General features: G+C 50.1%; 1 protein-coding gene across 2 annotated transcripts in view; it reads left to right on the plus strand.

The window, feature by feature from the left end:
* FCSK (fucose kinase) overlaps positions 1-25122 on the plus strand; it is a 1128763-nt gene that overhangs the window by 1054524 nt on the left and 49117 nt on the right. For both annotated transcript variants that reach the window (XM_078671586.1, XM_078671587.1), the window contains exon 23: positions 24788-25011. In XM_078671586.1, coding sequence (XP_078527712.1) covers positions 24788-25011 — 224 coding nt within the window. The remainder of the gene's footprint in view (positions 1-24787; positions 25012-25122) is intronic.

Here is a 25122-nt window from a genome sequence, read left to right on the forward strand (position 1 = left end):
TGGGGTGGGAATATCTCTATGCGGTGATGCGAGGCTTTGGCCTGGGGGATGAATACATTAAATGGACTAAGGTGCTATATGCGCGGGCGGGAGCAAGGGTGAGAGTGGGAGCATTAATATCGGATCGCTACGCAGTGAACAGGGGAACGAGACAGGGCTGCGCTCTGTCACCTCTGCTGTTTGCTTTGGCCATGGAGCCGTTTGCAATGTTAGCTCGGAGGGGGGATTCATATTGTGGGCTTCTGGCCAGGGGAGTACACCATCATATATCGCTATATGCGGACGATCTCTTGCTGTTCTTAGATAACACTGAAGAGGCGGTTAGAGGCGCGGAGGGACTGCTACTGAGATTCGGAGCGCTATCAGGCCTCAAGGTAAATTGGGCGAAGACTTGCCTCTTCCCTCTCCGAAAGCAAGAGCAACACCCGCCAACAAACATTGGCATGCGCTGGGAACCAGATTGCCTGCACTACCTTGGGGTTTACATCTATCACGATCCCACCAGCTTGCTGGACGGCAACATTGGTCGCTGTATCCGATCACTGAAGGGCAACATGGCCTTCTGGGCTACCCTCCCCCTGTCAATGACGGGACGGGTATCCCTCCTCAAAATGGTTGCACTTCCACGTTTATTATACCTCTTTAGGACCCTTCCGGTATGGATACCGGGGGAAGTGTTCCGGCGATTGAAATCTACGGTGGTATCATTCCTCTGGGGAGAAGGTAGGCGACGAATAGCATTGGCGACCCTCATGCGCCCCAAAGACCAGGGGGGGCTTGCAGTCCCGGACTTCGAGCTCTATTATTTGGCGGCACAACTTCAATTCTTTACGCAGGAGGTGGCCAGGGTGTACCGGGGACCCGACCAGGAGAGAGATGCGGGCACCCCCCGCCACGTACTGGCATACATAACCCTGCAGCAGAAATTGTTATTGAAGGGGTTGACCCTGGAGGAAGGGACGCTGCGTCTGTGCTGGAATCGCATGCAGCGACGTGCGGGTCCGGGCCATCCTTATGCGCCCGAGATTCCGTTGGGAATGGTGACGGCGCTCCCACACGGGGGGGACTGGTCGAACCTCCAACTTTGGGAGGAAGCGGGCCTTCACGTGATAGGTGACTTATACGCCGACGGGGTGCTGACGGACTTCCAGACTCTGCAGGAACAGTATGGCCTCCCGCGTGGGGACTACTTATTACATGCGGCGGTGGTGGGGGCGATTCAGAAACACTGGGGGGGGGGACTGTCGGAACCTAAATTGTCCCTGGCGTGTCAATACACGATGATGACGGCGGGCACTTTCAAGGCGGTCACATGTCTCTACTCCCGTATGAGCACCGAAAACATTCTCCCGTTAACACGCCTCAAAAACCACTGGGAGACTGACCTGCAGAGAGAGATCCCGGAAGCGACGTGGTCCCAACTCATCCAAAGGGCCAGGAAAAGCACCAGACATGCCCGTTTCCAATTGATACATCTCTACATCCTGCACAGGGCCTACCTTACCCCAAGTAAAATAATGCAATACTTTGGCGCGACAGATGCAACATGCCCCAGATGCGCGCTGCTAGGTGCCGACTTACTACACATGCTCAGGGACTGTCCGCAGTTGCAGGAGTATTGGGAGGGGATCGGGAACACCCTAAATGAGGTCACAGAAAGATCCCTGCATTATGATAGCGCGGTCACGCTCCTACACTGGTTCCCACACACACGCAAAACGAAAATGTCGAGCAAATTTATAGACATGGGCCTCCTGATTGCGAAGAGGGAACTCACTAGAGGGTGGAAATCTAAAACAGCACCAACGCACCAAAAATGGCTGCATGAATTTCTAAAATGGGCGACAGCGGAGAGCACGCTCCGATACCAGCTAGCACGGCAAACGAGAAAGCGCAGGAGGCGGCACTAGCATGGGAGACCCTAGTCCAGGAGCTGAGGGATAGTGTTGAACCGAGGGAAGTAGACGTTGAAACACCACACGGGGAGGCCCCTGAGGAGACAGGGTTGGACACAGCACTGATGCCAGACACACACAATTGAGTTTTATCTCCGGATCCTTCTTACCACCGACTCGCCCGAGTTTACAATTATGGAACATTGGTTCGGACACCAGGGACACAGGGAGGGGGGTGGGAGGAAAACACTTACACTGACCACTAATATGTAGGGAGCTCATACACCACGACGGAGCGAGGGACTGCTCCGAGGGGCAGAACACCCAAAAGCGGAGAGGGCTGACACATTGAGCCGTCTGTAGCTGGAGATTGTACGCCACGTTCAGTGTTTAGCTGCCGCCCAGCCTCCGGGATGTGGGTTGTATGGCTGTGTAAATAATCGAGGAAAGCACAGATATGGAAGCGATTATGAGATCGAACTGGTACAAACATGTTGTGACCCACGTTACCTCTGCAATAAAAATTGTTTTACAAAAAAAACAAACAAAAAAAAATACGTTGCATGGCTGTATGTGATATAGAGTAACTTCTAACTCGTCCCCTTACTATTCTTCCCAGAAACACATCCTCCTCACGGGCCTTCCAAACTGACCTCAAAGTTATCTTCCTATAAAGACACGTCTAACATTACTTCATGCCCTCTCCAATATCTGAAGGCAGACCTTTCATTAATGACACTATATTTCACTTTGACTATGGAAGTGTCTGCCCAGTGTGTTCATGTTGTTTGAGAGTCTGTCATATATTGCAGTATATTCTTCTACCTGTGATTGGTACAGGTTTGTAACATGTACATATTACATTTCTCCTGTAACACACTGTATGCCACCTTTGACGATGTGTTTGCTTCTGGTACTTGCACAAGTGCCACCGGCGCCTACGTAGCGTTCGTTCATGTGTTTTGACTGTCTGCCATGTGTCGCTGTAATTTACCTCTACTTGTACTTTCAATGCTTTAGTTACCTGTACCCCTGTCACTTTATCCCCCTGTGATGTAGTTTGCTAACTCTTGTAATGTTACTCTCAATTGTCACATTACTTATGTAACATAGCGTTTACTTTAGTAATGTGTTCAGTGATAGTGCTCTCATGTATCAGGTCTGTTCCTATTGTGAAGTGCCCCACTCCTAACACCAGAATATTCTTGACCCCACGTATGCATCATCAATGCCTCATCAATGCCTCAAACCCATAATTTGAGTCTATCATAGCGTGTGCCGCTCTTCTCATCCAGCTGTCATGCAGAAAGACAAAAACAAAACGTCAAAACCCCCCACCCCCCGCATCATCGTTGCACTGATGCATCTCAAGTCCCATGAATGCATAAACTTTGCTGTCCCCCTCTAAAATTACTTCAAGTGAATTAACGTGTGCTTTAGTAAATTATTCATGTGTAAAGAATTCCACCCTAGTGCTCCTACTCGGGCAAGAAGCCCTCGAGTGGCTCTGCGGTAAACAAAAGGCCTATAAGAAAACCAACGCCTTATTCTTTGTGCAATCCCCGCCGCTGAGGTTAGCTGCGAGGAGGGATGGGCGGCAAGGTCGAACAATACGCGCGTGCGACTGCGCATGCGCGAGGAGAAAGTCCAACCGAGTCCCCACATATATCCGCCCGAGACATCAATCACATAACCAAATTACAAGACAAATGCAATCCCGGCGGAATCGTCATCACACCGCAGCAAATAGCTGCAATAAGGCAGGATGAGCATAAGAAACGAGTGAAACGCACATGCGCGAGCAAACGGCCGGGCTACCGGCCATAGCAACCTCCCCAACGGAAGTCCAGCATGGGCCCCGAATACGAAAACGACAAGACCGGCGCGGCCACAGGGCGCCGAAGCAGACCAGGCAGATGGGAGAAGGGCCCCCCGAGCTCGACCGCAGACGCTGTGCCCCTCCCCCCCAGCCAGCCCAAGAGCCGAGGTAGGGAGCAGGATGCCCCAGGCCCATGCCATCCCCGCATCCCGCCAACTCTCCGACCCCCCCAAGGAAGGGACATAGACCCGGGGCCGGCGCGAGCAGAGCTAGCAAAGAGGTAAGCGCTGCGAGGCCGCAAAAAGCTGAACACGAACTCGCCGAGCTCTAACCCTGACGAAAACTCAGAGGAGGAGGGGAGGCTCCGACCCAGGGCAAAGACGAACCTCCTGCCCGCTCGCCACACCTCACAGCACCCCGAACCCTAGGCCCCCTCACCACGCACCACCACGCACGGGGACCGCACAACCTGCCACCCCCGCGGCAAACACACACTCTCCCAGCAGCATTAAGAACACGCTGCAAGCAAGCTGCCCGAGAGAATTTAATGGGGCCCCAACACTGAAATCCCACCCCCCCCGCAGAACGGACCCTCCCCTGCACACCCATCCAGGCTGCCCACCGCATAAGCGAACCCCCATAACTCTCCACACGAAAACAACCAGCCTCCTTACCTTAAAAAACAGCGCACGGGCAGTCACCAGCTCGGGGTCCGGGCGGGGGAGGGCGAGGGTCAGCGCGTCGCAGCGGCCAGGAACAAAGAGGGCACTTGACCCTCGCCCCCTAGGTTATATACCCCCCTCGGATCCCTCCCAAAACCGGAAGTGATATCACTGGGGGACCATCCGGTCCCCTCAACACTAGACCGCGCCTAAGGTCTGTGCCATCCTATGGCACTAAGGGTGGCCGTCCTCGTAGGTGGCCACCTTTGGTGGCCCGGGGCAGCCTGTCAAGAATGTGAGCACAGTGGGGGTTTAACTTTTACTTTTAGCGCTAACATCGGATGGTTTCAAGTTTAAGGAGGGTGTGGGTGGAGGTATAGTAATGAGTGGGGCTTTTTACACATTAGGATTGGTTGAGCAGTCAGTTGAATTATTATTTTTTCATTTCATTGTAGTGAACCCCTGACGAAGAATTGTAAAAATTCGAAATGCATTGGGAGAACGTTATTGTAACAAGACCACTTCTCAAAACATGTTTGACTTCACATGCCCCCGTAAAAGCCTGGATTGGCAACGTTTGGCACTTGAAAATGTTGAATAAATAATCAAAGCACAAACATGCTGTCTCTGTGGTGGTGAAATATTAAGAGAGACGGATGATATAAGTTTCGGGATGACAATTGATGAACTGATAAAAATGTTGAAAATGTGGAAGAAGCATCTCATTTAGGAAGGATTTCCTTATTAGCAGTGCGACAGATGGGCGCAGGAGAAATGTGCCCTTTGTGAGCATCTTTTCGAATTGAGATGATGAATGGCCAGAACATCTTTTGCTGGACAGCTTGTCTTCTGCTGAGTATGAACAGTTTCCGGTACACGGGTTCATAAAGGGCATCAAACTGGAGTCGACGTTCACAAGTTATGTTTAATTATCTGGACTACTGACAATATTGTGGCATATTCCAAGCTGTGCCCCCCAATCGTTGGCTATTGGCATTCAGTATCTGTGTCATTTTATAATCCATACAGGACCATCAAGTGGTCTCATCTTACAGAGATTTTTCATTGTTGCCAATGGTTGTACAGGAGTAGTGATGATATGTTAAGGTGGTGGGAGAGATTAAAGAGTGTGAGGTGTCGGGTGCAGCCCTGTTTAAGCCAGATTCCACAGGAGCGAAGACAAATACCCCTAACTTCCAAACAACAGCACCCAGAATGCAATGTAAAACACACTCTTAGTAACTGTTCTCTAAAAGTGTGGGGGAAACAAGAGTGCGCTAGAGGGCGCGGAAACAGTATGGCCGCCTAACGGTGAGGCTCCTGTTCCCTGGAGCAATTATCCTGTAATAATCCTACCTTACTGGAGAGTAAACTGTCCCAAACGCTGCTTTTTCTGCCTTTGATGTGACCCTCTCGAGTCGATCCAAGTTCGGTGAAGAACCGTGCAGCGGTACACGTGTGAGTGGCGCTACTTGCATTCCCCGGAGCTGCCGCCGATTCTGCTGAACTGCAGGGGACGGGCTGCTGGAGCCAGGAAAGTCCGAGGATCGCCACGAGGCGGCAGGCCCCGGTCGCCAGTCACTACCGAGAGCGCTGACACACCCGATATCCTGGGCACGATAGGATCGCTCGGGCGGAGGCTGGCAAACTTGGATGAAGCCTCGGGTTTTCCCCTGATATGTGTAGCGCCCTGTGCTCTCATTGTAGGCGAGGCGCTGCTACACCTTGTGGAACGAGGTTCCTTATAGCGCATTGACTTGGACGGCTACTCCCGAAGTGTGCTGCGGGGTGCCTGACACGAGGCTGAGGCGGGTAGTTCTACGATACGACAAGCTTTCAACTCCCTGGCAGCATACGGCTCTACTGGCTTGCTATAACACTGGAAAGCGGAGAGGCGATAGGAGTCACCACTACACTAAACTGTGCAGAATGGTGGGACTGGTGATACCACCCTGAGTGATGCTTGGATAACTGTACCTGTCCAGAGTGGAGACCTTTCATCTGGCCCCGTGTGTTTGCGGGGTGTTGATCAACAGAGTCGGGTTCTGGGGACATAGTGATCTGACTTTTGTTGCTGGCCTACTCAGAGCCTAGTCTGCGAACGGCCTCCCCTGCCCCTATCCTCCAGTTGCCTAGTACGTGGAATTCCTGTCTCTGGGATTCTGATTGACCACCCAAGATAGCAGTGGCTACAGTGTTGACGACTGCCTGCAAGGTGCAGCGCGACACGGGAAGCTGCAAACCCTCTGTAAGACATCGGAGGCGTTAGGAGCAGCGCACTGGCTTGATGAGTGTGCGCTGTGTGCTGCGAGGGGACGCAATGATGAGACAAGACAACCGTCAGCCGAAACTCTCATTCGCATCCGCAAAGAAAGGGCCGAAGACGGTAGCGGAGAAGCCCAGCATGAGCGGAGCGGGCGGAGCCAGTAAGGAACCCCCCTCCCCGACGGGCTGGATATGCAACAAATCCTACAAGAAATGCGCCAGTGGTTCGCCACGGTGGTGGACAAGGTGGACAGGATGTCCTTGCGGATGGATGCGCTAGTGCATAAGGTGGACCAACATGAAGAGCGGATCAAGGAAACCGAACAGCGCATATCGGACAATGGTGATACCACGGCGTCCCATACTACTCAGCTTGCCCGGATGGACAATCTGCTGCGGGTCATTGCGGCAAAGAACGAGGATTTGGAGGCCCGCAGCAGACGCAATAATATCCGCGTCACGGGTATACCAGAGTCCACAGACACGGGCAGGATGGAACTCTATGTGGAAAATTTGCTCCTGGCATCCGTAGGGGAGGATGCTTTTTCTCCACAGTTCATCGTGGAAAGGGCGCATAGATTCCTGGGCCCTCTGCCTAAGCCAGGTACACCGCCGAGACCGATTATAGCTCGCCTGCTGAACTATCGAGATCGCGACACGGCACTGAGACCAGCTCGCACTAAACAGAACTTGACCTACAATGGCATCACCTTTTCAATCTACCCAGATTTCACTCCGCTAGTGCAGGAGGAAAGACGTAAATTCGCCGATGTTAAAAAAAGCTACGCGCTGCACAAATAGACTAGGCACTATTATATCCTGCTAAACTTCGAGTGACACACCAGGGGAAGCCGCGCTTCTTTACTAATCGCAAAAAGTGGAGGATTATTTAAAAAGTTGTCAAGAGGGCGCAGAAGGGAGGACATGGCCAGGACGTTGTCCACGGAGATAACCCGCCAGATATCGACGGGGATGCTTGAACTACCTCTATCGCAGCAAAAAACGACTTTTTTCGTGATAATCAAGAGTAATGGAGGTTGGATGGCCTACGCTTTGTGGACATGATATGATACCGGAGTTGGGACCTGGCGATCTCTTCCAGTGGTAATGTACTCCAGGGACCACTATCCCCCCCTAGCCGGACACAAGGGCGGTATAAGACACAAGGCTAGAGGGGGGAGACGTGGCTGTGCGCTCTTTATGCTGTTCCCCCCTAGGGTGTACCCCTACCATGGGACTTGCATTTTAGGGGTTGTTGGACTGTAAGGGGGGGCGAGTGGGAGGGGATAAGGAGAACTTTTTTGGCATGTTGGAGCTGCTGCAGTTGGTGGAGGGGGGGAAAGGGAGGGAATAGGTGGCTGCTGGCATGATTGGGATGCTGTAGTGGGAGGGGTGAGGGTAATGCTGGTGGGGTTTTCTGCTTTACAGGGGGGGAGGGCCGGTTACAAGGCATATGTGGGAACATGCTGCATCTGTGGAGAGAGTATGCTGAGGACGGTTACATGGCATATCACGAGTTCACAATACTTTCAAAGCTATGGCGGGGCTAGGGTCAGATGCACAACTGAAATGTATGTCTTGGAATATTAGAGGTCTTAATGATGCACGGAAATGTCGGAATGTGATTGCTTACTTAGACCTTTATCAGGTTCAGATTGCTATGCTGCAGGAAACGCACCTGACACCGCAGTCGCGTACCACCCTTGCCAGCAAGTGGGCTCATGTTAGAATTTTTTTGTCCTATTCCACGTATGCTAGGGGGGTGGCCATTCTGATTAAGCGCAGCGTGCCCTTCCAGGTGATTGGTGAGACACTTGATGGCGATGGTCGCTATGTGATAATATGGGGTCGCCTAGGGCGTGACACTATTACCCTGGTGACCTGTTATGCCCCTAATGTAGACACACCAACTTTCTTTACGATGTTATGGGGTAAGATCTTGGACATAGGTTCACAACACATCATATGGGGAGGCGACTTTAACGTAGCACTGGTACCTACACAGGATAGGGCGGATGGGGTGACGCTATACAAGCCTAGATCCAGGGAGGCTCTGCGGGGTGTGATCGACGAAGGTGAATTGGTGGATGGCTGGCGACAACTTTACCCTTTTCAGAAAGAAGGCACTCACTTTACATCATTGACAGGCACATGGGCTCGACTAGATTACTTTTTATTGTCCAGAGAGATGGGTGCAGGTCTGGCGAAAGCGGCACACTTACCTAGGACATACTCTGACCACAGTCACTTACAGATACCAGGATGGGATGACCCCAGACCACAATGGTGGCTACAACCGGCGACCCTGTTAGATAGTGTTAGATAGTGTATTCCGCACAGAACTCGGGCAAGAAATAACTGACTTCTACCCTCGCAATAACGGGTCGGTAGATACTGTAGAGGCTGTCTGGGAGGCATTCAAAGTCACGGTCAGAGGGTATTGCATATCGAAAAGTTTTGGAATACTGCGTGATATACAGCGCACGCTACGTACGCTCGATAGTGACCTGAAGAGACTGGAAAATCAGATGGTGGCAGGAGATTACACAAGGGCACATGCGGAGTTTCGGGACAAATTGACACAATATGAGGAGGAAGCGGCTAGAGAGGCTAAATTCAGGGGGAAGTATTGGACAGCGAGGAAATACTGCGAGGGTGACAGGCCTGGTAGGGCTCTGGCAGTTTTAACCCGTAATTCCCATCTCCATAACACGATTCTTGAAGTCACAGATGAGAGGGGTCATACCGTCAGAGATGCTGAAGGCATATTAAGTGTACTCACATCACATTTTCACACTGTATATACCACAACCACAACTAGTGCTATCCGCTATGATGACTTCCTTGGTGAAGTAGCTCTTTGCTGGCTTAGCAATGTACACAGGACCTTCCTGGCAACCACCCTTGAGCTGGACGAAATTAGGGATGCCATAATGTCACTAAAAAATGGTAAAGCTCCGGGCTTGGACGGGCTCCCTGCCGAATTTTATAAGACCTATATAGACACAATGGCTCCTGTCCTTCGGGAGATCTTTGAGGAATCCTTGGCTGAAGGTGCCCTGGCACGTTCCATGCGGGAGGTCATGATTACTTCCCTCCTAAAACCTGGTAAGAACCCTAGTTCCTGCGATTCTTATCGACCACTATTGTTGATAAACTGTGATGTAAACATATTGGCCAAGGTCCTGGCCACCAGGCTTTACCCCAGTATTGGAACTTTCATAGATTCCCATGCTTTGTATCATTTCCCCGTCGTCGGAATGGGAGTCTCGGTAACAAAAATACCATAGCTGTAGGTACAAAAGACCAAGGAAAAAGGCCTAGGCCTCATTCTCTTTTGTAGCATATCACCCTCTTTGTGTAAAAGAGACCAAACTTAGGCCTCAGCCAATCAGAAGTGCCTCACCCCTTAGAACCTTCCTGAAGGAACCTCAGTGCCTCAGATTTTCTACTGCACGTTGTGCTTAGGGAGTCTCCTTTGAGCTCTGCTCAACTTCTACTCTTCAAAGGATTTCTTTCAGGATTTTTTCTTCAAAATCTTTCAGATTCACTTCAGGATTGTTGGCTGCCTCCCAGGATGTCAGAAATGGAGAAGAAAAAAGCCCTTTTCAAACCATGTTCCACCTGTGGCAAGACAAGGCTTTTTGTGGAGGATAAGCACAAAGACTACATTTATTGCCTCTATCCTGACCACCAGGCTGCGGACTGTAAGATCTGTCGCACCTTTTCGACCAAGACCCTCCGGGACCGTGGGGGTAGACTCTTGACATGGCTCCATAAGCTGAAATCCAGGAAGGAGACTGTCTCTAGTGACAGTGAGGATGCAGCGTCGATGTCTTCTTCAAGAAGGTCAGTGAAGAGGGGTAGGGGTTCCCCTTCTTCTATAGAAAGATCTTCCAAGGCCTCAAAAAAGACCCCCAGTGAGTCTGAGAGCCCAGGTCCCAGCACATCTCCTCACCGAGGTGTGAAGGAGAGGGTAGGACCTGCTACGCCTTCTAAAGGTGAGAAGACTGTCACAGCCTTCAAAAAACCTTCATCCCAGTCTTCTGAGAGGAGTTCCAAGTCCTCGACGACGAAGACGTCGACGGCGGAAGTTCCGTCGACGAAAAGATCGAAAGCGGGATTGATGTCGTCGACAGGGGTTTCGTCGATGAAGGTACTGTCAACGGCGGTTTCTTCAAGATTCAAATTAGCCATGCCTAAGGTTACTACAGATTGTTTCTTATATGATTTCAAGGAACCTTTTAGGAAATCAACTAGGTCCATTCCTATTGTGGATCATTTGTGGAAGGAGGGCTTAAAGGCTATGAAGAACCCGGCGACGGTGGTCCCTGTGCTACCGCGTCTGGATAAAAAATACAAGGCACCCGATGATGGTCCAGCAGCCTTAACGGGCCATCCAAGACCAGACTCTGTGATCTCGTAGGCTGCGCCGAAGAAATCCCGTAACCCCTCTGCTCCCTTAACAACTCCTCCGGACAAGGAAGGGCGGAGGTTGGATAATGTGGGGAAGAGATTCTCGTCGATGGCAAGTTTGCTGGTGCGAGCGGCTAATGCCCTAGCGATCTTGGGTAGGTACGACCGCCAGCTTTGGTGTGATGTCGCCCCATACCTTGACCAGCTGCCTCCGGAGTCTACGTCTGAGGCAAGGAAGATCTTGCAGGAGGGAGAAGCAACGTCAATGGAAATCATTGACTGTGCAATGGATATTGCGACGACGGCGTTCCGTTCATTGGCTGGGGCGGCAGTCCTCCGTCGCCAAGGGTGGCTCAAAGCTACTTGGTTTCGGCCTGAGATCCAAAACAAGGTCCTGGATCTTCCCTTTGATGGTGAGGCATTATTCGGCAAACTCATTGAAGACACTCTTCAAGAAATAAAAAAGGACACGGAGACTGCCAGGTCCTTGGGGACCCTTCAATACCGAAAGTCTCTTTTTAAGGGATCCAGAGGTAGAGGTGGTAACTACAGAGGATCCTTTCAACAACAACACTATTCCACCACGGGCTCAGGTTCCCAGCAATACCGTCAGCCTTATCAACAGCGGCAGGGCCAGTCTACCAACTACTCCAGGCCTTACAATAAGGGAAAACAGGCTGGACGAGGACGGGATTCGCCCTAGCGGCCTCCTGGCTCTTCCTACTGGACCCTCCTTCAAGAGATCATCAGTTGGAGGCAGGGTCACCAAATACCTTCAAAACTGGTCCAGGATAACATCGGACCGTTGGGTGCTCAACATCATTCGGAAAGGGCATACCTTGGAATTCACGCAAGTCCCTCCACCCAATCCCCCGGCAGCCATTCCATCGAAACACCAGCGTCTCCTGCGGCTCGAGGTCCAACAGATGCTCCGGACCGGAGCGATAGAGCCGGTCCCCTCAAACCAAAGGGGGCAAGGATTTTATTCCAGGTTCTTCCTGGTGAGGAAGACGCTAGAGAAGTGGCGCCCAATTTTAGACCTCAGGGAGCTAAACACCTATCTCATCTCCCTGTCCTTCCGGATGGTCTCTCTCCAGGACATCTTGAAGATTATCAGCCCGGGGGATTTCATGGCCACGCTCGATCTCGAGGATGCGTATTTCCACGTTCCGATTCACCCAGCACACAGAAGGTTTCTGCGATTCACAGTAGCCAAGAGCCATTTTCAGTTCAGGGTCTTACCCTTTGGACTCCGCTCAGCCCCAAGAATTTTCACAAAGGTGCTGGCGCCAGTAGCAGCTTTCCTGCGAAGGAACCATTTTCAGGTCTTCCCCTACCTGGACGACTGGTTACTGAAAGCTCCTTCCAGGGAGGCAGCGCTGGAGGCTGTTCAAGCTTGTACCAATTTGTTTCAGGATCTGGGACTCTGAACAACGAGAAGTCTTCCCTGGTCCCGTCCAGAAAGGCTCGCTTCCTGGGAGCCATCTTGGATTCAAAGCTCTCAAGAGCCTTCCCTACTCAGGAAAGGAGAGCGAAATTACAGACCTTGGCCCAGGACTTACAAACAAAAAAGTGTCTTTCAGTACGCAGCTACAAGTCTCTACTGGGAGTAATTTCATCGTGTATCCCACTAATTCCCCATTGCAGACTAAGAATGCGTCCTCTGCAGGAGCAACTAGACAACCCATGGAAACAGGTCCACGGTTCATTCGAGGACAGGGTGACGGTCACTCCAAGGATGAAGGAAGCGGCCTTATGGTGGACAGATCAAGACAACTTGTCCCAAGGTCTATTCTTCGTAAGCGACCCGTCTCCACAAGTGGTAACAATGGACGCATCATTGGAGGGTTGGGGGGCAGTGATGCAAGACCTGCATGTCAGCGGTCATTGGTCGCCCCAGGAGAAACGCCTCCACATCAACCTGTTAGAGCTCAGGGCGATACGACTGGCTCTGCAAGCTTTTCTTCCTCGCCTGGAAGGTTCACAAGTGCTTATCAGGACGGACAACACCACGGCCATGCACTATGTGAACAAGGAAGGAGGAACCAGATCTCGTCCATTGTCGCAAGAAGCTCAGCAGATCTGGGAATGGGCGATCCTTCAGAGGATATCGCTGAAGGCAGAACACTTGCCAGGCGTCCTAAACGAAAACGCAGACAGACTGAGCAGGTCATCCTCAGTCAGCCACGAATGGGAATTGAATCAGAGAGTTTTGGAGGAGGTCTTCAGCCAGTGGGGCAGACCGGAGATCGATCTTTTTGCCACTCCGACCAACAAGAAATGCCGGTCTTATGCAAGCAGGCTTCCCCATCGAGGTTCTCTGGGGAGTGGGCTTTCGATAGCATGGTCGAGGACATTTGTCTACGCTTTTCCTCCCATACCTCTGATCCCACGGCTCATCAGGAAGATCAAGGTGGAGCCGTGCAGGATGATCCTAATAGCCCCTGCTTGGCCGAGGCAGTTCTGGTTCACGGAACTCCATCTGCTGTCGATAGCCCCTCCTCTTCCTTTGGAGGTTCTACCAGATCTCCTCACGATGTCCGAAGGACAACTTTGGCACCCAGATCCGCAGTCATTACACCTGACTGCATGGCTCCTGAGCAGCGAGAGTTTATGAACCTACCCATATCAAGTGAGATTAAGGAGGTCCTTTCTCAGGCAAGAGCTCCTTCTACGAACAGGACTTACCGTCTTAAGTGGAAGAGATTTTGTTGCTGGTGCAAGAAAGAAAGCATTGATCCTTTCGCTTCCAAGCCTCATCAGATCCTTCCTTATCTGCTGTCCTTGGCTAAGTCGGGACTAGCCCATTTATCGATTAACGTCCATTTGGCGGCAATATCAAGGTTCAGGAGGACTGGGTCTGGACCCTCCTCGTGGTCTTCCAGAATTGTCAAGCAATTTCTAAAGGGCTTGTTCAGAGTTTATCCACCAGTGAGACCGCCTCCTCCGACATGGCATCTGAATCTAGTCATTTCTCAACTCATGAAGGGCCCGTTTGAACCAATCCATCGTTCTGACATGAAATATCTTTCATGGAAATTGGCTCTCCTCCTCGCTCTCACGTCGGCTAGGCGTGTTGGAGAATTGCAGGCCTTGACTATCCAAGAACCTTTCCTTCAATTCAAGAGAAACACTGTCATCATGAGAACTAATCCGAGGTTTATGCCTAAAGTTCCCTCGGACTTCCACTTGAATGAGCCGGTCATTCTGAAGGCGTTCTTTCCTCAACCGGCTACACCAGCAGAGAGAGCATTGCATTCGCTAGATGTGCAACGGTGCTTGAAATTCTACTTGGAGCGTACTAAGGGTTTTCGAAAAACCTCACAGTTATTTGTTGCCTTCTGGGGTCCAAGCAAGGGCCTTCCACTATCCAAACAAGGTGTTTCAAGATGGATCACGAGTGCCATTCTGCATTGTCACACTGCTGCAGGAAAACCTCTGACTGGAAAGATTCGAGCACATTCCACAAGATCTGTGGCTTCTTCAACAGCCCTCTTCGCGGGGGTGCAGATCAAAGACATTTGCTGAGATGCTACCTGGAGCAGCGTTCACACCTTTACCAGGCATTACTGCTTGGAGTCCCTACAACAAGATGATGCGGCAGTAGGACAGGCTGTCCTGAGGAACCTCTTCCAATGATTGGTGAGCTTTCCTTTCTTTCCCACCTTCCGTCCTTCACATTTTGTATCTTTATGTCATGTTGCCTATTGCTATATTGTGATGATGCAAAATGTGGTTTTGTTGCTAACTGCTTGCTACTCTGATACAAAGCATGGGAATCTATGAAAGTTCCAATACTGGGGTAAGAAAACAAGTTACTTACCTGTAACTTTGGTTCCCCAGTATTGTTAACTTTCATAGATTCCCATCCGCCCACCCACCTCCCCGAGGAAAGCTCAACCTACAACAGATATGGTGTCTAAGTACACAACGGCTACGAAAATCTGAGGCACTGAGGTTCCTTCAGGAAGGTTCTAAGGGGTGAGGCACTTCTGATTGGCTGAGGCCTAAGTTTGGTCTCTTTTACACAAAGAGGGTGATATGCTACAAAAGAGAATGAGGCCTAGGCCTTTTTCCTTGGTCTTTTGTACCTACAGCTATGGTATTTTTGTTACCGAGACTCCCATTCCGACAACGGAGAATGATACAAAGCATGGGAATCTATGAAAATTACTAATACTGGGGAACCAAAGTTACAGGTAAGTAACTTGTTTTCTTGCCTCTTGATGACTAAAATTATCTTGCCAGATCAGTCGGGGTTTGTTCCCGGACGCTCTACTTCCCACAACCTACGTACGCTGATCTCTTTGATTCGAACGATACATCCGGATCTCCCGGTTGGGGCGGTATTCTTAGATGCCACTAAGACATTCGATTTGGTCAAATGGAATGACCTATTCACTGTCTTGACCCGCATGGGATTCCCTAAATTATATATATATCTTGGGTTCAGTTGCTGTATACACAGCCGTCTGCGAAAGTGCTTATCAATGGGCGTCTAGCTCCCTCGATCGCTATTACACGAGGCACCAAACAGGGGTGCCCATTGTCCCCGCTCCTTTTTGCGATAGCTGTGGAGCCGCTTGCCTGCCGACTGCGCCAACTGCATCGGGAAGGGGCATTTCGCTGCTTTCAGCGTCAGATTGCTGTGTCGCTCTACGCAGATGACATGACACTATTTGTCACAGATCCGATGCATAACTTAAATCCCTTGCTGCAGGAGTTTGTGGTCTTTGGCAGATTGTCGGGGGTACAAATAAACTGGGCCAAGTCGCAATTTTACCCTCTCACAGACGCGGTCTCTGACTTTGTCTTAGACTTCCAGTTGGAGTGGTGCCGATCGGATTTACGCTACCTTGGAATCCAAATTTCCAGAGATAAAGACGAGACAATACGGCTCAACTATGGTGTGGCTGTCACGAAGCTCACCATCTCTGTTGATCGTTGGCTCTCCCTTCCCCTGTCTATGGCGGGCAGAGTGTCGCTTATCAAGATGGTAGTCCTACCCCGTTTTTGTATTTGTTTTTAAATATCCCCTATCATCCGGGTGCTTTTTTCTTTAAAACACTGAAATATGAGCTATGCCGCTTATTCTGGGGGGGTAAACAGCCGAGGCTTCGGTGGTCAATACTGACTCAGCCGTATGATAAAGGTGGTTTCGACGTTCCTGATTTGAAGCTTATTATGTCTGTGCTCAAGCGTATTACGCTTATCATTGGATGGTCCCCACACCCTTTATGCCTCAATTGGCAGTTGAGGATTGGATCGCAAATCCTCTCCCTCTAAGTGGTCTCATACACTGTCCTATGACGGCCATAGAGACGCCGCCTACGACAGTCACCTGTACTATTGACGCTTGGCGTCGTATAGCTAAGATGCTGGGTTGGGCTCTGCCATATTCAGCACGGATGCCCCTGACATACCACCCTAAATTGGCACTCCTACAGGAAAAGGGCTTTCAGCTGCTTTGTCGGCGTCTAAAGGTGTCTAGTTGGGGAGACCTCTTCACTGATGGCCAATTTAACGCTGTTGATATGTTTTTTAAAACCTATAGCCCCACTCCGCTTGACACGTTTTATTATATAAGATTGCGCCAAGGGATGAAGGAGATCCTGCCGGATTTTCCCCGGGAACCTGACGTTCTGACCCCACTGCACCTTATGCTATGCTCGCAAGATGGCTCACACCTAGTGTCTGGTATGTATCGTCAAGTCAGGGCTTCTAGATTGGGACTAGAACACTCGGCCCGCTTACATTGGGCTGACGATCTGGCGTTAGAGATCACTGATGAGCAGTGGCTCTACTGTTGCGACATTACGGCTAGAACATCCGCTAGCTGTAGACTTAAGATGATCCATTACAAGTTCTTACAGAGATTGTACTATACGCCGGTCAAAAAATATAGATTCCGCCTACCTGATGATGACAAATGTGAACGCTGTCACGCGGAGCATGCTGGTTTCCTTCACCTATCCTGGGAGTGCCCCTTAGTTCAAGAGTACTGGCGACAGGTATATGGTGCTCTGGAGACCATGGTCGGAGTGACTATAAATCCTGACCCTCTATTGATGCTTCTGGAGTACACGCCGCAAGTCCCTAAGACTTGTAGGAAAGTTCTTGATGTTGCTTTACTCCTCGCTAAACGGCGAGTGGCATGTCGCTGGGGTCGCGGCAGAGCTCCAAAGTTTAAGGACTGGCTCACAGATGTGATATACTGCCGGGAGCAATCTGCGATTTTTGCTGAGACACAGCCGATATCCAGTAGACCTAGGGACATCTGGGGACCATTAACCACGTATTTGCTTTCCCGGGGGAGCGGGGATGATGACCAAACTAGGGTAGAGGTGCAGGCTGATGGCAACTGGACTGTAGAAGCCTCATTGTAACTATATGTGCCAGTTGTTGGTCTTTGTCATCGTGCTTGAAGAATGACACCCCCATGGAGACGGGGGTCGAGCGCCTCCCGGCCTCTTGTATTGCTCAATTTACTACACTCGGGGCTCCTCTGGAGACTTCAGGAAATGTTGCATGAGTGTTACTATGATATTCGCTTTGTATTTCATTGCTTTTAAGTGATAAACCTGTCTGTTATAGTACATGTAACATGTTAGACCTATCACCTGCCTTTACTTATGCAACTATGCCGTCACACTATGTATTCTCTATGATTTGTAATGCAAAATGTTACAGTGATACCCCATATCGCCTACTTTCTTGTACTGAAAATGTTAAAAATAAAGTTTAACTTTTTTTTTTTTACCAACCAACAATTTTAATAAACTAATTTTATTACACAAAAAAAAAGTATGGGGGAAACAAACCAGGAAGTATCCACCACTCTCCCCATACGTGGATGGTATGGTCTTTCAGGAGCAACAGGTACTGTAAAGAAATAGTGCCTGTCGTAACAATATGCACAATGCTCTTTAAGCACACTATTCACTTTTAAGCATTGACATGTGTTCAGTTCTCATGCTCCACTTACCCCAAGGCAATTCTTCAATAACTTCAAAAGTCTGTAGCCACAGGTGAAGTCTCTTTGGTTGAGGAATTCCAGAAGCAAGCCCAAAAATATGAGACTATCTCAGAAAGGGTACTCTCTCACAACATCCATACCAGGGGAAGGTAAGTGGAAGGGACACAGAAACGAGAAGTCTCGCTAAAATGTTTAAAGCGAAAACCCCCTCCATAAAGTAAATACACAGATAGGAGGCTAGGGTAGTCTCTAATGGCAACTGTGTGGTGACGGTCTAGTCTCTTTTGCCGGAACCGGAAAGTGTAACACGGAAGCGGAAGGCGGCCATGTTGTAGTTCGGCGCCGACCGCCTCCAAGATAGCGGTGTGTTCCCGGCGCTCCGGGTAATAAACGTAGTACCTACCATAAAACGTCTCCTGTATTGCCTAAAAGGGAGACTTCCATAATGGCGACCAGGATGGGATAGGAGGCAGGGAAGGACAGCAGTCCACGACGGCGTTGTCGAGTGGAGCGACTGGCAGCGGAAGTACAGCAGGTGTTGCAGACACCAGACAAGCCCCGGGCAGCCCCCCGGACAGAGGCATCCAAGCTCAAGGCAGTCCTAATGTAGTCAGAAAAATGGCGGCGCAAACGTCGTCGCTCACACAGATGGTACCTTTCCTCCCGACCAGAGGGGAACCAGCGATGCCCTGGGAAGATTGGAAGAGGTACTTTCAGAACTACTTAGAGGCGTTGGAGGAAGAGAGTGGGGCAGAGTACTCCAGCAAGAGAAGGAAGACTATCCTACTGCACAATTTGGGCCCGGAAGGCATCAGGGTATTTGACACCATCGTGAAAGGTCAAAGAGACGACAACGATGACGACGTGTTCAGCCACGCCATTGCTGACCTGGATGCGCACTACCGGCCAGTGGTGTGCGTTGCCATCGATAGGCACAGTTTCTTCCATAGAAAGCAAGAAGGAGGTGAGACTGTAGATGAATATGTCACAGCTCTTCAGAAACTAGCTCTCACATGCAAATTTGGTCCCCTCCATGATGACCTCATCCGAGACCAAATAATTATGCACACGACGAGCACGCATGTCCAAGAGAAACTGTGGGTAAATGGCGATGGAACCTTGAAGGAAGTGTGGGCCTTGGTGAAGAAGGCGGAGATGTCGAAAAGGTGTGCGCAAGCAGTTAAGAAAGAAGCGGGAAGCACGCAGACGGTCTGCAGAGTCATGACAAGTTACAAAGGGGAGAAGAGTAAACAAAAAGAGATGACGAGAAACCAAGACTACAAAAGAGGGCAACAACAGTCCGGAGGAAGTGCTCAGAGGACAAGCAGAGGAGGAAGACCGAGCTGTTACAGATGTGGTAGCACAGCACATTTGGGGAACGACAAAGCATGCCCGGCGTTCAGGGCGAAATGCGCTTTCTGCAACATCTTTGGGCACTACGAGAAGGTGTGCCGTCGCAAGCCCAAAAGTACATCAGTCAGATATGTGGACCAGGAGCAGCATGAGGAAGAAGCGACACACACAGAAGAGAAAGACGTGCAAGAGTTCCTTTACATCGACGCACAAATATTGGATGTAGGGTGCACTGACAAACCACGGTTGGACATGCATATAGGTGGTGTACCAATACAAATGGTAGCGGACAGTGGTGCCCCCATCTCCATAATACAGAAGCAAGTGTGGGAGAGAGAGTTTGAGGCAAAGGTCAAGGAGAGACTCAAGCCGATGGACCTAAGACCGGTCACATATACAGGACAGAGAATACCCATGTTGGGCTACTGTCCACTGCTGTTTGAATTTCGGGGACGACGAGCCATGTGCAAACTGTACGTTGCAGAAAAAGGTCCATCGGTGCTCAGTTGGAAAGACCAGGGTGCGCTTGGAATACAGTTGAACCCAGGAGGCATAGAGAAAATATTGCTAATGGACATGATACAGGACAATGACAACGAAGCGTGGCGCAGAGAGTACCCCAAAGTGTTCAACGGACAAATAGGAGAACTGGTAAAATACAGCCATCTCATCAAGTTGAGAGAAGGAGCACAACCCGTGGTGCACAAGGTGAGAAACATCCCACTCAGATGTCGGGAAGCAGTCCAGGCGGAACTGGACAGGTTGGAAAAGAGTGGAGTGATACAAGCCATAGACAGCTCAGAGTGGCTTTCACCGTTGGTGGTCGCACAGAAGCCAAATGGGAAGGTGAGGTTATGCGTCGACCTCAGAGAACTGAACAAAAATATCTTGGTTGACAAATTCCCTCTTCCCCGTATCAATGAGATGTTGGCCAAGACCAAAGGAGTGAAATGGTTCTCCACTCTGGATCTATCGTCTGCCTACCATCAAGTGAAACTCCATCCCTCATGTAGTCACCTCACGTCTTTTATCACGCCGTTTGGGTGTTACAAATTTGTCAGGATGCCATTCAGATTGGCCTCGGCAGCAGCCGTGTTCCAGAATCTTATGCACCGACTCTTCAGGAAGATGGAGGGAGTCCAGTTCTTTCAAGATGACATCATGGTCATGGGAGCGTCTAGGCAAGACCACAATGAGAGGCTGCATCAAGTACTACACACATTGCAAGCCAGTGGATTGACGGCGGAATGGTCAAAATGCAGGTTCGGAGTTTCGTCCGTGACATATTTAGGACATGAAGTAAGCGCAAAGGGCATCAAACCAAAGAAAGCCAATATGCAAGCAATTCTGGATGCGCCAGACCCAGGGAAGAAGGAGGACGTCAGGTCGTTCCTGGGGATGGCCGAATATTATAGCAAATTCATCCCCAATTTTGCTACCAAGACCCACTACTTGCGGCAGTTGCTCAAGGAAAAGAACGGATTCCACTGGAAGGAGGAAGAACAGGAAGAGTTCGCTAAACTCAAACAGGAACTGGGAGCGACGATACCACTACAAGGATTTGATCCCGAGGCACCATCTGTCCTCACCACTGATGCTAGTGACCGAGGCTTGGGGGCCGTGCTTATGCAGAAGTCTGAAAAGGGTGAGATGTCCACGATCAGCTTCGCCTCGAGATCTTTGGCGCCCAACGAAGAAAAGTTTAGCGTCATAGAGAAAGAAATGCTGGCAGTAGTATGGGGAATGGAACGATTTCGACAATATCTGTGGGAAGCAAAATTTCTGGTGAGGACGGACCACAAGCCCTTAGTGAAGGTGTTGACGTCGAGTGGTCATGCACACGCCACACCCCGAATAGCCAAAATGACACTCAGGCTCTTGGATTTTGTATATGAAGTAGAGCACATACCAGGGCCTCAAAATAAGGTGGCTGACTTCCTGAGTCGAGCAGCCGCTCAAGAGGGACCAGACGAGCAAGCAACTCCAAACTGGGACGGCTACGTGGTAGCCACCATTCAAGACATGGAAAGCGTCATCAGTGCCCAGGAATGGGAAGAGGCCTACAAGTCGGACGAGGATCTAGAGACAATCAAGGGATACGTGATCCATGGGTGGCCTGAAAAGAGACATCTCAAGGAAGCTCTAAGAAGGTATTGGGAAGTGCGAGATGAGATGTCACTAGGAGAAAACCCTCTTTTCCTACTTAGAGGCGACAAAGTAGTGCCCCCCCAAGGTGTGATTGAACACTTATTAGCCTTGCTACATGAAGGGCATCAAGGCATTACTAAGACCAAGGCGTTGGCGAGGCAGATGTACTGGTGGCCAGCCATAGACACTCAGGTGGAGCGCTATGTGAGACAGTGTGAGTCTTGTGCCAAAGCCGACAAATCCCAAAGTGTTTTGAGACCCCAATTGGGAAAATTCCCCATTCCAGAAGGCCCTTGGGAAGTGGTATCGGTTGACATCATGGGACCCATCCTCAACACCGAAGGAGTGCAAAAGTACGCAGTGGTGCTGATCGATAAATACTCAAAGTGGCCGGAAGTCGACGTGCAGGAAACTATGGACACGGAGGCTGTTATAACATTTCTAAGAAACACGTTCCTCAAGGAAGGCATTCCCAAGGTGATCATCAGTGACAATGGACCCCAATTCACATCGGCGAAGTGGGAAGCTTTCGTGTTGAGGAACGGCATTGAGGTCAAGCACCCGCCCATTTATCACCCCGCAGGAAATGGACAAGTAGAACGCTTCAACAGGGTGATTATGGGAACAATTCAGGCGGCCATAAGTGATGGATTGGACTGGGAGAAAGAGCTACCAAAAATACTATGGGCATACCGCATCACACCGGGTTGTACAGGATACAGCCCGTTCAAGGTTTTGAGGGGGAGAGATCCCTTTACCCAGGACAACGCGGTGTGGAGGAAGATGGTGGTGCAGAGCAAATGGTCCCCAGCGGTAGTCAGGAGAAACTTGGAAAGGGCGCAAGAAACTTACACTGAACACTTCAACAAAAGACACAACGTCAAGGGAGTCACGTTAGAAAAAGGTGATTGGGTAAGAGTGAAGGTGGCAACACTAAAGAGAAAAGGGGAAAGCAAATTTACCCCTCCCCTACAAGTGCTGGAACCATTTACAAGATCGGCACTACTCAGTGACGGCAAAGTGTGGTCGCAGGACAGGATGGCGAAGTGCAGTAAGATACTCAACTGGGGAGCTGAAGCAAGTGAGGAGGTAGAGAATGTTGAAGAAAGAGAGGACGCAAGTGGAGAGAGGAAACATGAGCAAGTTGAAGAAGGCAGGCAGCAAGTGGACAAGAGAGGAGAAAGAAGAAGAGAAGAAGTTAGAGGACATAGAGAAGAGAAGAGTGAGGATAGTAGAGAGAGAGATCAAGAAGGAGATGGCGAGAAAGAAGGGGCGAGCAGGAAGCTGGATGAATCAGGCGGAGAGCAGTTGGATAGAGCCAGTACCACGAGAGCAGGAAGGACAGTGAGAAGGCCGGAACGATTTAAGGACTTTGAAATGGACTACTAGTAAGAATGGTTTGTTAAGGGTTGTGTAAAGGGGGGCGATATGTGGTGACGGTCTAGTCTCTTTTGCCGGAACCGGAAAGTGTAACACGGAAGCGGAAGGCGGCCATGTTGTAGTTCGGCGCCGACCGCCTCCAAGATAGCGGTGTGTTCCCGGCGCTCCGGGTAATAAACGTAGTACCTACCATAAAACGTCTCCTGTATTGCCTAAAAGGGAGACTTCCATAAACTGGAGAGACACGAACCGCTAAAGAGAAAGCGAAGGGAATTGAGGTGTTCCGGCCAGCTGTTGGAGAGCGGAGCAGACACACACTCAAGAGGTGTGCCGTCCGGCTCTGGATGGAGGAAAAGAGCAGAACAGCAACACACTTGTGGGTGAAATTAGGCATGGCAGAAAATCTTCAGAAAAGAGATAAAAATGCCTCTAGAACAACAGGTTAGCGGAGCTCCGTCTAAAGAATGGAAAGTCGAAGCGGGAAGGTAAATTGGCTTCGAATGAAGCAACAAGCGGGAAAACAATGTGGCCAGTACAAGAAGGAAGGACGGGGAAGCCTACAAACCACAAATCCTCCCGAGCAGGAAAACTCGAGGAAAGGCTCTGTAGTGGCGATTCCACACGGGAACCACCAGGAAGCAGGGTGGGTGCGTGGTTACAGAAGGATCAGTAAGCCAAGCAACGGCTTGCATTAGGAGGCGTCCCTTTACGTGAGTTAGGGTACATCTCAAAATTACATGTGGCAAAGGGAAGCCCAGCCCTGAGCACATGTCAATTTCGTCCCTGATATCGACTGCTCCTAACAGGAGAAGAGCACCCACTCTAACTGAGCCGCACGAGTCACTCTACTTTGCTTCTGCTACTACTACTACTACTACTACTACTACTACTACTACTACTACTACTACTACTACTACTGCAGTTGTTTCCGCTCTGTGGCCAAAGATGCCCAGCGAGTGACAGATTCAGTGGGGGCACATGGGGTGGCATAGTGTGCCTTCGACAGGAACGCAACTTTTTTGTTTTTAAGCTTCTCTTAAAAAATTCTAGGTTTTTCTTTAATGCTAGTAGAGATTGTCATGATCCAAAATCTATTGTTATATCTAGTTATTTAATTTTAGACAATAGACTTTGGCATTTCTTGGGGAGGGTTCCAGACTCCAGTCCGATGCAGGTTGGAGCCTGGAGAAGTCACCAGGGAATGTTGTGTGCTGTCAATTTGCTATTTATGGCATAAACTCTTAATTTTATCTTCATTTCACCTTGTCTGAAATTGCTGTAGCACAACAGGAATCCATGTGCAGCTTTCCTGAGTATTACCATGCGCCTTGCTACATTATCTCCCATTAAGGCTGTAGGATGAAAACATTTTTCACAGCATCAGATACAAAAAAAGAAAGCAGGTGTAGAATTGTTAGAGTGCTCCAGGATAGTCCATGGGAGCTCCATGCTGACAGGAGTTTGTAAGCTTTGTGGGGTTCCTAGACCCGAGAAGATACTTGAGAAGATACTTGCCATGTACAAGCCGACAGTATACTAGATAGTTTGGAAAATGCATCAAGACCCACCTGCCACGGACTGAGAAACCCTGATCCACTCTGGAGGCCCAGAGAGGCATCAACATCAATGGCAAGGCTTGGCCCTCAGTTTCATACACTTCACAGCATTCCATCTTCTCTTTTGCCTGGAAGCTATCACCACATCCTCCAGCCTGTTTAGCTTTTCCTGCTTCTAAGGACTGCTGTTCAGTGAAGGGTTTGTCAGTCGGGTGGTGGCGCATGTTTTCTGCAGGGAACAGCAAATTGTCAGTGAAGCCAGCTAGATCTGGTATCTCATGCATCTATGGTGACTGTCTTGCATCTGTTTCTTCTAGGTGACTTGCACCTCATAGGGGAGTGCCTGGACAGGTACTGGCAGCAGAAGAAAAATATGGCACCAGGTTGTGAGCCACTGGCAGTGCGGCGCATGATGGATGCCTTGCGACCCCACGTCTATGGACAAAGCCTGGCGGGCGCGGGAGGTGGAGGCTTTCTATACCTCTTAACGAAAGAGCCCAACCCAAAGGAGAAACTGCAGCAGATACTGGCAAATACAGGGGTGAGTCCAGGTGACGGGAAGCGCAGATAGTGCCCAATGTGAAGCTTTACCCAACACCGTGCCAACAGGATCTGCATAAATAGGCCTGTCATCTAACACCATTGAGACAGT

This window comes from Lissotriton helveticus, chromosome 12 (genome assembly GCF_964261635.1).
Source record: "Lissotriton helveticus chromosome 12, aLisHel1.1, whole genome shotgun sequence".
In the NCBI taxonomy this organism is placed as follows: domain Eukaryota; kingdom Metazoa; phylum Chordata; class Amphibia; order Caudata; family Salamandridae; genus Lissotriton; species Lissotriton helveticus.